At 37.8% G+C, this 13,942-nt stretch overlaps 1 protein-coding gene across 1 annotated transcript in view; it reads right to left on the bottom strand.

The window, feature by feature from the left end:
* Positions 1 to 13,942, bottom strand: part of dnah2 (dynein, axonemal, heavy chain 2) — a 275,588-nt gene that overhangs the window by 168,456 nt on the left and 93,190 nt on the right. Inside the window, exon 26 of the mRNA XM_056461233.1 lies at positions 8,524 to 8,680. Within this exon, the coding sequence (XP_056317208.1) occupies positions 8,524 to 8,680 (157 nt within the window). The remainder of the gene's footprint in view (positions 1 to 8,523; positions 8,681 to 13,942) is intronic.

Here is a 13,942-nt window from a genome sequence, read left to right as displayed (position 1 = left end):
CATATATTTGGTTGGTTTAGCTCATATATATTTATTATATATATATATATATATATATATATATATATATATATATATATATATATATATATATATATATATATATATATATATATACAGTTGCAGTCAGAACTTACTTTATCAAGTACGTTACAACTCAAGTGAATGTGTTTTTTTAAGTCTACAAAAGCACAAGCACATTTATTACTTTTACCAGGGTTATCATTTATTAAAAGTGCATTCCAAATAAGATATTAATCGCTTTCTGAAGAGCACTTCAGAGAGAACACAATTATGGCTGCCATATTGAAGTGTTCCAAACCGAAGTGCTCAAAACTGGCCACTTCGAAGGGCTCTTTGGAATGAAGGATTTTGAAAGCTGCAACTGATAGTCACTTCAGTTGTCTTGTTAAGATGACTCAGAAGTGCTTCCCAAAAACAGCCTTTTTTGACCCCTACAACCTTCATCCCTTCAAAGCTGTCACTTCGGAGGGTAAACCCTTTGAAGTGATTAGGGCATAGGGATGAGTCCTTCCAAATGAAATGCAGTGTAAGTCTGTACTTTCACTCAAGTACCTGGTTTGTGTACTTCATCAACCATTGATTGTTAGGCATCACAGCAATGTGTGAACTCCGACAGCATTTCAGATATATTGAGCTGCCTAAGTAGACTTTCAAAAAAAATTGATTTGCTTCACAAATGTATTTAAAGATTCATACACTGGTTCTCTTTCAAAACTTATAGGCAGCACATCTAGAGTTACTGGGCATCATACTGTAGGTGGATTTAAAGATTCAAAACATGACTTTAAAACTTAGTGAGCTACCACAACATTTTTGCCCAAAATAGTGAGAAATTTACCAAGATGGCATTTTTTAGGACATCACACAGGCCATGTATAATGGCAACTAACTCTCGCATGGTCGCCGACTGAAGCTAAGCAGGGCTGTGCCTGGTCAGTACCTGGATGAGAGACCAAATGTGGAAGCTAGGTTGCTGCTGGAAGTGATGGTGGTGAGACCATCAGAGGGCGCTCAGCCTGGGGTCTGTGTGGGTGCTAACACCCCAGTATAGTGAAGGGGACTCTATACTGCTCAGTGCACGTCGTCTTTCAGATGAGACGTTGAACCAAGGTTCTGACTCTCTGTGGAAAAAGAGTTGGGTTTAACCCTGGCATCCAGGCCAAAGTAGTCCATCATGGTGGACTAATGTCCCCATATCATAATTGGCTCCATCACTCTGTCTCCTCTTCACCAATCAGCTGGTGTGTGGTGTGCAATATGGCTGCCGTCATGTCATCCAGCTGGATGCTGCACACTGATGGTGGATGAGGAGATTCCTTCCCAAAAATGTGTAAAGCACTTTGAGTGTCCAGAAAAGCTCTATATAAATTAGGGAATTATTTTTATTATGTATGTCTGGATGCTTTAACATTTGGTTGTTTCTCCAAAACTAGTGAGCTGCCAATCAAGGTGACATTTTACTCTATTAACTCTCAGTTTGCAAACTTCATGGACAAAATCCACACATTTCAAGGAATCTTTGCAATTGGAAATGACACCCGAGGCCCAAGTTTAAATCTGTGTTGATTAAAGGAACGCTCGTCTTTTTTTAAAAAATAGGCTGCTTTTAGGACTCCACTACAGTTAAAAAAGGTGATTTTATTATTTTTGAATCTATTGAGCCAATCTCTGGGTCTAGTGGGTACTTTTAACAGGTCTGGTGAGTACTTAAAGCTAAGCACATTTAGCTGAGCATAGATCATTCGACTGGATTAGCAACTTGTTAAAATTGACCAAAGAGTGTTGATAATTTTTCTATGTAAAACTTGACTCTTCTGTAGTTACATTGTGTACTAAGACTGACAGAAAATGGAAAGTTACTATCTTCTAAGTCAATATGGCTAGGAACTATACTATCATTCTGGAGAAATGTACCATGGCTGCAGCAGGGCAATGATATTATGCAGCGCCTGAAAATAGTTCAGAATAATTTTTCACAAATGTTTTCATGGTCAAGCAGGTGGTCATGTTTATATGGTTATATTTGATTGATTTTCATGCACTGCATAATATCATTGCACCTTTAAAATTATGGAAATTATCAAACGTCATTTTTGATCAAGATGCTAATGGTCTAATCCAATTCAATGATCTATCCTAAGCTACTGTGAGCCCTAGTTCCTTCGAAAGAAAATAAAGAAAATGGACTATAAAAAAAACTTTATTAATTACGCAAAAAGGGATATCAACCAATTAACATATAGAAAAACTTTCGTAGCAGGTGAGCACAATAATCACAGGGCTTTCATATCAGGTGCAAACAGGCAATACTCTCAAGGCAATTTGGGTCATACCCCACTCTTAAATAACGTGCAAATATGCAATTAATACTCCACATTGCTTATAAAGTGACACAAAACAGTGTCATCAACCAACTCCAGGACACAGCTACAATAACTGCTAATTAGCACCTTCAGGTATCCCCGACTGAACATCCTCAAAAAACATTGACGCTGCACAACCTTCATTAATTTGTCACCGTTGTCTGCATGCCACACTTCCTCCTCACAACTGCCGCTCCATTCATAAAGACAGTGTATGACCAGAAATTACCGTATTTCACCTATCCTGTGCTATTACCGTAAATACTACAAAGTTTAAAGCCACTACAAAATGCTAAAAGTGCTCCCAACAGACCTGAAGATTGGCTGATTGAATTTAAAAAATAGTAAAACTCAATTGTTCAACTTGATTGTTCTTTAAAAAGAAGGTTGTTTTGGTGTGCACATGACCTCATATGAGCTGAAAGCATACAGTAGGTCACTTTGCCCATAAACTTTTGCCATTCATAGTATAAGGACGAGTAACATGGAAATACTATTATTCCCCGTTACAACAAACTTCAAAGATGGGGTCTTTCCAAAAACACCAGGCATGCACCATGCCAACGACGCTTCTCATTTACACTATCTGCCTTTCTCTTCTCTCTCTCTCTGCGGGTGACTTCTAGGTGAACCGCTCTGTGCTTTGGGGGTTATGAGGGTTTGCTCTCCCATTGCCGCTTTCGAACCAAAGCTGTGTTGTTGTAACCTCTGCAAGCACAGAGCAGAACGTCTGGGAATCTCCCTGGGCTGAAAGCGAGAAGAAAGAGGGAGAGAGGGGAGAAGAGAGAAGTGCAGCCTCCCACAGTCTGACAGCTGGACAGGGCAGCTCTCCTCTGCAAGGCCAGTAAAGGCTGCTCTGAAGGAAATTAAGCACAAGGCTCATTTCCCCTGTGGCCGGCACACATGACCCACGACTGCAGCCTGGGGACAGACGCCTCCAGCAGCACCACGCTCACACTGTACTGCGCCATACTGAACACAGTCCAGGAAATTTTCCCTTTTAAAGTCTAAAATAGGACTATAAACCAGTCGACTCTTAGGCCTGTTTCACACATCCTGCTTTTGAGGCACATAGTGTAGCTCGTTCTTTTACTGTAAAGGCACTTCTGCTGCATAACAGCTCTACGTGGAAAATAAAGAGACTTTTGTTTTGTTTTATTTTTTTATACTGCACATTTCCTACCATAACCATCGTAAATTATAATACAAATAATATAATGGATATCACTAGTGGCCCTTTGAGAATTATTACAATCTTGGTGGCCATGAAATCTAATTTACATGAGGAGGTGGAATGACATTTACTTCCAAATGGTAATTAATTTACGCTGAACCCAAAACATAGCAATAAACTGCTTAAAGCGTCTGGAGTCAATCAGTGGTGCTGAATAAAAGTGTTTGGGAATTTTGCATCAGGCCAGGCCCTTTTCAAACATTGGGGAAGTTATTTGTTCCAGTACTGTGTTTATTCATAAAAGCTCATATAAACACATTAAAAATGTATAAATAAAGGTTTACAGTGCACTGTTGTCACATTTATGTTGTCATTGTTTCCACATTACAGTAAAAATATTGTAAATGCACTGCAGTTCAAATGTCTGGTGTAAGTATGAATTTAAAATGCTTTTATTTTTTATGCACTTTATCTAGTTTTCTAATTCGATACATTTTAAAATATTATTTATTCCTGTCATATTAAAGCTGGATTTTAATTACTCCAGTGTCTCAGACCTTTAAGTCTCGTTCATCGAAATGAACGAATCTTTGAGTCATTTTGCCAAAATAACATTAAAATGTTGCAAGATGCTTCCAAACACATCTCCAACTTGCCCAAATGTTAACTACACCACAAACAAGTCATAACTTACACTACTATACTAGGAAAGAGAAAACAATCCTTCATTCCCAAATGATGTTTAACAGAGCAAGGAAGTTTTCACAGTATGCCTGATAATATTTTTTCCTCTGGAGAAAGTGTTATTTGTTTTATTTCCTGCTAGAATAAAAACAGTTTGAAATTTTTTAAGTGTCTTGAAAAATATCTAGTAAAATATTATTTACAATCATCATGGCAAAGATAAAAGAAATCAGTTATTAGAAATGAGTTATTAAAACTATTATGTTTAGAAATGTGTTGAAAAAATGTCTCCGTTAAGCAGAAATTAGGGAAAAAAATAAACAGTGGGGCTAATAATTTAGGGGGGCTAATAATTCTGACTTCAACTGTATATGATTAACTCTGATCACCTCATCTGGCATGTCTTCAAATTGGAGTCTTTCGTTCACCTGACACTGACAGTCCACTGATAGTTATAAGCTTAACCAATGCATACAGTCTGAGCCGGAAACACCCATGATTAGTTAACGTTTCAAGTTTTCTGGTTTTTGAGTCGTACGTTCATCACGTGACAGCACGTAAAGAGAAATGACTCAAAACCGAAGACTCGAGAGATGAACAGATCAAATCTTTTTCTGGCTCTAAATGCAACTGATTGGCTTCTGTCTTTCAGTGATGAACGAACGACTCAAGCCAAGGACTTGAGAGATTAACAGATCAAATCTTTTTTCGGCTCTAAATGTATATGATTGGCTTCTACCTTTTATGTGATGAACAAATTACTCAAACCGAGGACTCGAGAGATGAAAGGATCAAATCCTTTTCCGGCTCTAAATGTATATGATTGGCTTCTACCTTTGATGTGATGAACAAACGACTCAAACCGAGGACTCGAGAGATGAACGAATCAAATCTTTTTTCCGGCTCTAAACGTGTATGATTGGCTTCTACCTTTCACATGATGAACAAACGACTCAAACCAAGGACTCGAGAGATGAACGGATCAAATCTTTTTCCAACTCAAAATGCATATGATTGGCTTCTGTCTTTTACAAGATGAACGAACGACTCAAACCTAACAGAGGACTCGAAGAATGAGCAAATCACTCCCTGTGAGGACTTATCATTCTCGAGTCACATAAAATATTCGTTCAAAATGAAGTCATCACTAGTCTCAAGTTTCATGTGTCTCAATGTTGAAAAAAAATGCTGATTAATATTTTGTGAAAACTAAATTTAGTAATTGCAATTAAATTTTTTGTAATTGTGATTTTAACTGAAATAATATATATTTTTCATTTTTGCGGTATGATTTTATATCTCACAATGTGTTTTATTTTTTATTTAAATCTTTAACTTTAAAGCATGCTTGCACAGACTTTCACACAGCCAAACAAACCATTACACCAAAACCCTTCTTTTCTTTCTTCTTCTGTTCTACTTATGTTCCATGCTGCTGTAATATGTGAAAGCAGGCCTACGTTTTAAAATAAATACAAACCTGACCGTTAGTATAAACAAAGAGCAGTGTGATAGCTTTGTACTCATGAACACTGTGGCCTTTAGATTCAGACTGTTTGGCTAATGCAAACACATCTGCACTGCTGCAGACTCTCAAACTGTGGCTCTCTCTCTGCTGAGATTCTCTGCTGGGGCGCTCCGACTACCGGATGTCACCCTGAGGAGATCATCTTTGACCTTCCAAACCTGACCTCTGACCAAAATCCTCCTGACAGTGACTTTCCTTTTCTCTTTTACATACTGAACCTCTGAGGATCGTATGCGCTGTGAGAGGAGCAGAGGGAAATGAACCTTGATGAACCTACAGTCCTTCGCTGAGACAAAAGAAAAAAAAAAGTGAATAAGGAAGATACTCGTAAGGGGCCATGAAATGGAAAAAAAAAAACGTTCTTCACATTTCACAATCGACTGCTTTGTGAATTATTCACAATGCTGCTGCTTTTTCAAAATATATTTTACCGAACTGAACGTTTTTGAGGTGGAGTGAAATTAAAGGGAAAGTTCACCCAAAAATTTACATTTACTCACTATTTACTCAACCTCAAGTGCTTCTAAACCTTTCACTCACTCACTTTCCTTCAGCTTTGTCCCTGCTTTATCAGGGGTCGCCACAGTGGAAAGAACCACCATTCACTTTGCCATTTTTTTGTTTTTTGTTTTTGGCGGATATCCTTCAAGCTGCAACCCAGCACTGATATTACACTAACCCATGAACCCCCAGTGCTAGGAAATGCCTATACACTCTCTCATTCACACACACATATATATAGGTACACTACAGACAATTTTAGTTGATCTAATTCACCTAAACCAAATGTCTGTGAACAGTGGGGGAAACCCACGCAAACACAAGGAGAACGTACAAACACATAGAAACACCTTCTAGTCTAGCCAGCACTCGAACCAATGAAAAAAGTAAGCATGCTAGTCTTTTGTCAGATTGCTGTGGGCCTTGCAAGATGTGGGACTGGCTGTCCTCCACAATGACACACTATACAAGATAAAATGATCGATTCTTGCATCCTGGAAGCCATTGTCATTCAACACAACACCCTACTTCAAACAGATCTTATCGAAATTGTGCTGATATTGTGTAATGTGAGCTCATAAGGTATGAATGAACATTTCAGAATGCTTTCCAAAATGTTTCACCAAGGATCAAGGGCAATTTAATTTCTCCTTATTTGACACCAATAAATTGCACTATATTTCGAACTGTATTCACTAGCCATTTGGCGATTTATGTATTGGTGCTTTAACCCTCAGGGGTCTAAGGTTATCTTGGGGCCCATAAGATGTTTTGACATACCCTGCTATTTGTGCTTATTTCAGCTACTTATTACATAGTACCAACATCTTGTTTTTGTATTCAGCACAAACTGTGCTACAATAATATGTGAGAAATATTGATGTACATGCTTGCGTTTTTTAGGGGGAAAAAAAATTATGCATGGTTAGTAGGTTTTGGAGAAAAATATGTAGCTGAAATAAGGTCCAAAAAACACACTGAATGTCTTGTAGTTTAGAATATTTACTTCCCAATTATGTGAAAATTATTTTGTTCTGTCATTCAAAGAAAACATTACAATGATTTACATTTTGTAAAGTCAATTTTGGGTCATCTCAGCTGTAAACGTGGGAGTGACAATGGTCATGAATAATTCACTCCTGGAGAGACAAAAGGCACTCCCCCACTGGCTAATGTTCACCCATCAAGGGAATTGTAAAGCAATGTCCAGCTGCAAAAGCTGGCCCAAACTAAATGCTTGTTTTATTACTTGCTGTAATATGACCATGTAAACACTCTGGGTAAACAATATACAGTGCTCAGCATACATAAGTAAACCCCTCACAAATCTATCTTTTAAATTCATATTTTTAATAGGAAGCTATACAATATTATATGTGTGCATATACATTAGATTAGTCAGTACTGAAGCCAAATCTAGAGCTTATCTAACATAATAACAGTACACCCAAATGTACATGTTATAGAAAAATATTAAACATAAATTTAAAAAAGAGGATAAATCAAGAGAAGCAAAAAAATTGAAAAATGTAGTTGAAATTTTGTAGTTTGTATTTTTTTGCAATATTTTGCATGATTTTAGTTGTATTATCTTTTAATTTCTAAATATGTTTGGTGACTAAAATATTATTTTAATACCTGTGTAATAAATCTGTTTTGTTTAAATGCACCAAAATACATTGCATATATTCACTGAAAAATAGATAAAACTGTTAATTTTTATGTCTGTGAGTTTCAGTTATTTTAGTGACACGTTTTAAAAACAGTTTGTGGAGAGAAAAGAAAGAATGCATACACTGTTTATTTTCCTTATTTTGCAAAAGCGTGCCCTTTTGTTGTTATTGTGAGTGTACACAAAAAGTAGACACCTAACAGATTTGATTGATGTATTGCTCTTATCTGTACGATCAAGTTTACTTTGACGATCAAGTTCTTTTCGGCGTTATCAGGAGAAGACGCCTCAAACTGCATAGTGTCTTCGACCCATGAGGGTTAAATTAAATAAAAATTAAATAAAAATCTGACACCTTTTGAAAAAACAAACAAGAATCTGTTTATTTCTATTGAACCATATACAATAACAAACTTTAAGTTTCCCAAAAGGGGGAAAATGGTTCTTGTGGCTCTCACTAAAGCTTTCACTAAAGAATGATTGTGCTTAGAATCGAATGATCTAAAACTGATTAAAATAAATGAACTTAAATGGGGAAACGCGAAGAGGGTATCGTATCAACTGAAGCGTATCATACCTGTTCTATGGAGAGCTCTTTGCTGGCCGCTCCTGATATGTCACTGATAGTCTCAGCATGGTGGTCCAGACCCAAAGCCACAATCTTCTCCAGAGTGAAGTCTGCACTGCTCGGGTCAAACGTCTGCTGCACTTCTTGTCTTATTTGATGCCAGTGTCTAAAATAAACAGATCCACACAATCTTTTAAAGATACAATCTGACTGGTCAAGACGCTCTGACATTGACACATGAATCTGAGCTCGTATAAGATGGAAAAACCTTTTATCAGAGCCATTTGATCTAGTCCAAAACTTAATGAACCACGTATGAGGCAGCATTTTAAAACATCAAAGATCGGATTTTCAAAAAGGAAGGCAAACTAATTATTGTATGCTGCCTCCCAAGCTCATGTTGGCCAAAGCAGCTACAGCTATCATGGCTCATTCATAAATAAGGCAAATCCAGAATGCATTGCACAGATGCATTATATATTGCATTGCATTATACATTAAATAAGATTTGTTGTAATACTGAAATGCATTTAGTAATGAACATTATTTGTTTATTAGAGTATCACCAAGCTCAGGGCTTTGGCAAGATAAAGCAGGCATTGAGTACAGTAAAGTACACATGATGCTGATTTTGTAGGTATCTGTCTATGTAGGCAGCAGGCAGATTAAGAGGTTATAATTTGCCCTTTTACACAAGATTTAATTCCATATAAGACAGTGTTCCTAAAACTTTTCTGTGAAGTTTCAGCTCAAAATACTTCGAATTTCAGTTATTACACCATGCTGTAAATGCCCCTTTTTGGATGGAAGCATACAAGTATTAAATTAAGATCTCTTTCACCTCAGATGTCAAAAATACAAAAGCTTATGTTAAAATAACATCAAAACCCTCATGTTAACACAATGTTATTTTTATCTGTGAATGTAAACAGCTAGCAAAAAAATCACAAGGAGAATGGTGATGAGTTGGAACTGAGGAATATATATCTAGTTATATCTAGAATTTATCTATAGTTGATAATATTACTGAAATTAACTTAAAAACTGAATAAATAAGAATTTACACACATTTACACAAGTAAATAAACAGAATCAATGATGGGCTAAAAATCTGCAGAATTCTGCGCACTCAGATTCTGTGTGGGCCTGGTCATCAGCTACAGAAAGGGATCTCAAAGTCTCAGGTGTTCCTAAAATATGTATGTGAAGTTTCAGATCGAAATACTTCAAATTTCAGTTATTAGACCATACTGTAAAGGTCCCTTTTTGGGTGGAAGCAAAGGTTGCATGTCATGTGAGAATTAAATTAGGCTTTCTTTCACCTCAATTGTCAAAAAAACAAAAGCTTAAGTTAGAAGCACAGAAAAATTGATGTTAACATGATGTTACTTATATCTGTGAATGTAAACAGCTAGGAAAGAAATTGCAAGAAATCGCGAAAGGGGATGAGCTAGAACTGAGGACTGGCTGTCAAGGTGTAGGATTACAGCTGATCCTATAATAGTAATAATAATAATAACAATAATAATAATTCCTTTCATTTATAAAGCGCTTTTCTAGACATTCAAAGTGCTTTACACAATAGGGGGTGGGGGGGTCTCCTCATCCACCACCAGTGTGCAGCATCCACCTGGATGACGTGATGGCAGCTATATTGCGCCAGAACGCACACCACACACCAGCTGATTGGTGGAGAGGAGACAGAGTTATAAAGCCAATTATTATATGAGGATGGTTAGGAGGCCATGATGGACAGAGGCCAGTGGGCAAATTTGGCTAGGATGAGCCAACCCCTGAGCAAACCCCTACTCTTTTTTCGAAGGACATCCTAGGATTTTTAATGACCACAAAGAGTCAGGAACTAGGTTTAACGTCTCACCGAAATACGGCGCTCACTGAGCAGTATAGAGTCCCCATCAAAATACTGGGGCAATAGGACCCACACAGACCGCAGGTTGAGCACCCCCTGTTGGCCACACTAGCACCATTTTCGGCAGAAACCTAGCTTTCCCATGTGGTCTCCCATCTAGGTACTGACCGGGCGCAGCCCTGCTTAGCTTCAGTGGGCGTTGCAGAGAGTTAGCTGCCGAAACAGTAGAATCCTACAACAGTAATCGGCACCAAACCTTGGCCGTAGATGATTATCAGCTGGACTTCACAGCAGAGCCCAATTCACCAACTATAGAGGGGGATATCTCAAAATCTCGGCTGTTCCTAAAATGTGTCTGTGAATTTTCAACTCAAAATACTTCAAATTTCAGTTATTAGACCATACTGTTAATGCCTCTATTCGGGTGGAAGCAAAGGTTGCACGATATGAAAGTATTGAATCACCTCAGCTGTCAAAAACAAAAAAGCTTAAGTTAAAAGCACAGAAAAACACTCACATTAATATAATGAAAGATCATCATCTTCAGCTTAACCTCGCGAAAACGGAAATGCTTGAAGTTTCTACCAACCCGACTCTACACCATAACTTTTCAATCCAGATGGATGGGGCAACCATTACTGCATCCAAAATGGTAAAAAGCCTTGGAGTAACGATTGATGACCAACTTAATTTTCTGACCACATTTCTAGAACTGCTCGATCTTGCAGATTCGCACTCCATAACATCAGAAAGGTCCGACCCTTCCTATCTGAACATGCAGCTCAACTCATTGTTCAAGCTCTTGTTCTCTCCAAACTGGATTATTGCAACTCTCTACCAGCCGGGCTTCCAGCTAATTCTATCAAACCTCTTCAGCTGCTTCAGAACACAGCATCACGAGTGGTCTTTGATGAACCCAAAAGAGCACATGTCACTCCGCTACTCACCCGTTTGCACTGGCTGCCAGATTTATGTGCCCTCCAGAAACTTGCGTTCTGTGAATGAACGTCGCCTCGAGGTTCCATCCCTAAGAGGGAAGAAATCACTTTCCCGAACTCTCACATTCAATCTGCCCAGTTGGTGGAATGAACTCCCTAACTGCATCAGAACGGCAGAGTCACTTGCTGTCTTCAAGAAACGACTAAAAACTCAACTATTTAGTCTCCACTTTCCTTCCTAATCTTAACTGCCTCTCTGGCTATACCACTAACTGTACTCTCTCAAAAAAAAAAAAAAAAAAAACATTACTAATGCTTTGCTTCTTAGACTTTACACACCTGAAACTTGTCTATAGCACTTATTCACTGCTGCTCTTATAGTTGTGTAAATTGCTTCCTTGTTCTCATTTTTAAGTCGCTTTGGATAAAAACGTCTGCTAAATGACTAAATGTCTGCTAAATGACTAAATGTAAAATAATGTAATCTGTGAATGTAAACAGCTAGGGATGAAATCGCATGTCTAACAACTAGGGCTCACCCCCTTTTGCATTGCTTAAGTGGGACTTATATCAATACTTTTATATTCAGTGAATCAATAACGTCATAAGGTTGAAGTCAGAATTATTAGCCCCCTATTGAATTTTTTTTCTTTTTTAAATATTTCCCAAATGATGTTTAACAGAGCAAGAACATTTTCACAGTATGTCTGATAATATTTTTTCTTCTGGAGAAAGTCTTATTTGTTTTATTTCGGCTAGAAGTTTGTAATTTTTTAAAAACCATTTTAAGGACAAAATGATTAGCCCCTTTAAGCTATATTTTTGATAGTTTGCAAAACAAACCATCGTTACACAATGACTTGCCTAATTACCCTATCATGCCTAGTTAGCCTAATTGACCTAGTTAAGCCTTCAAATGTCACTTTAAGTTGTATAGAAGTAACTTGAAAATATCTAAATATTATTTACTGTCATCATGGCAAAGATAAAATAAATCAGTTATTAGAAATGAGTTATTAAAACTATTATGTTTAGAAATGTGCTGAAAAAATCTTCTCACCATTAAACAGTAATTGAGGAAAAAAAATAAACAAGGAGGATAATAATAATGGGGGGTTAATAATTCTGACTTCAACTGTATATTGAATCATACATTGAAATGTGTGCATTCCTGAAATGAAACAGATGCCTATGAGTGAGGTATTTGAAAACGAGTTCCTTTGCAATATGCTTTGTAAATTTGCATATCTTTTTGTCATGCTCATACAGCATCATTAGTCACCAAAGTAAGTTAAATGAGTAAAAAAGCATAAAAAGGACCTCTTTAATAACTTTTAGAACCAAGCCATTGTGTAGGCCTACAGGAGAAATGAGGCTGCTGATTTATTAACAAAAAAAAAACGGTATTCTTAAGCTAAATTTACAGAGAATGTGTGCTATTCAAAGTATTTGAAGAGCTGAAGAAAGACAGTGCGCTTTGCTGTTTAGTCACAAAAGACTGGTCATGTTGTCGGTCAGATTTTGTCACAATAAACAGGTGTGACAACCAATGACAGTGCAAGGATTGAGTACTCTCATGAGAGATCCTGCAGCCATGATGCACAGCTTGTTGTCTTCTCACTGAAATCCACAGAGACCGCCAGTACATCTGATCCACAAAACGAAAACAGAAAAAAGAGAGCTATTTCAAAAAAACATCTTGCCAATTGCTGGCCCCACTGAGATCGGGCCCAAGCATTCTGGGATGTGATCTCTTCTACGAGTGCCTGTTTTTCTTAGTCTCGCGTTCTAGCGGTCATGGACTTCTGAGGCTGGAACCCTGTTTATTTTCATCTGCTTCCCTGATGTGCTGCGCCGGCCAGCGGGAGACGCTAACAGGAATCTTTCAGAGGGTTACATCAGTGTGATTAGCCGGCTGTCATCAGGGGAACGTGAGGCCTGTCTATGCCGTTTCCGCCAGGGCTGTTGTAGCACGTTTGATTGGGGCCGATGGGCTGTTGTTTTGGGAATGCCACATCCAATCAGATGGCTTAGGGAGCGAATGACAGGGCAGAAGAAAAACGCAGAACGGAAAACGCTGTGTTTCTCTCGGCAGGGATGGCGCCGGAGTGCACGAACACTCTGCGTGATAGAAAGGAGAGAGGTGACGAGCTGGAACTGAGGCCTGGCTGTCAAGGTGTGGGATTACAGCTGATCCTAGAACAGTAATCGGCACCAAACCTTGGCCGTTGATTATTATCAGCTGGACTTCACAGCAGAGCCCAGGTCACCAACTGCAGAGGGCGATATCTCGAATAGACACAAGATACAAAGAGGGGTTGTCCACTGAAGAGGCAACATGAAAGATGACAGAGTCATTTTGTCAGGAACCACTCTTGATAAGGAGGATTAGTGGGAGAATGACACTTCATTATGCTGAGGACATTGGTGTGTGTGCGAGTGTGTGGTCCAGGACAAAATGTATCCACATAGATAAAGCATAGTTAAAGCCTAAAATCTTTGACTTTGAATATATATATATATATATATATATATATATATATATATATATATATATATATATATATATATATATATATATATATATATATATATATATATATATATATATATATATATA

Source organism: Danio aesculapii, chromosome 7 (assembly GCF_903798145.1).
Source record: "Danio aesculapii chromosome 7, fDanAes4.1, whole genome shotgun sequence".
NCBI lineage: Eukaryota > Metazoa > Chordata > Actinopteri > Cypriniformes > Danionidae > Danio > Danio aesculapii.
Note: the sequence above shows the minus strand (reverse complement) of the source record. Positions and strands in the feature narration are given on the sequence as shown.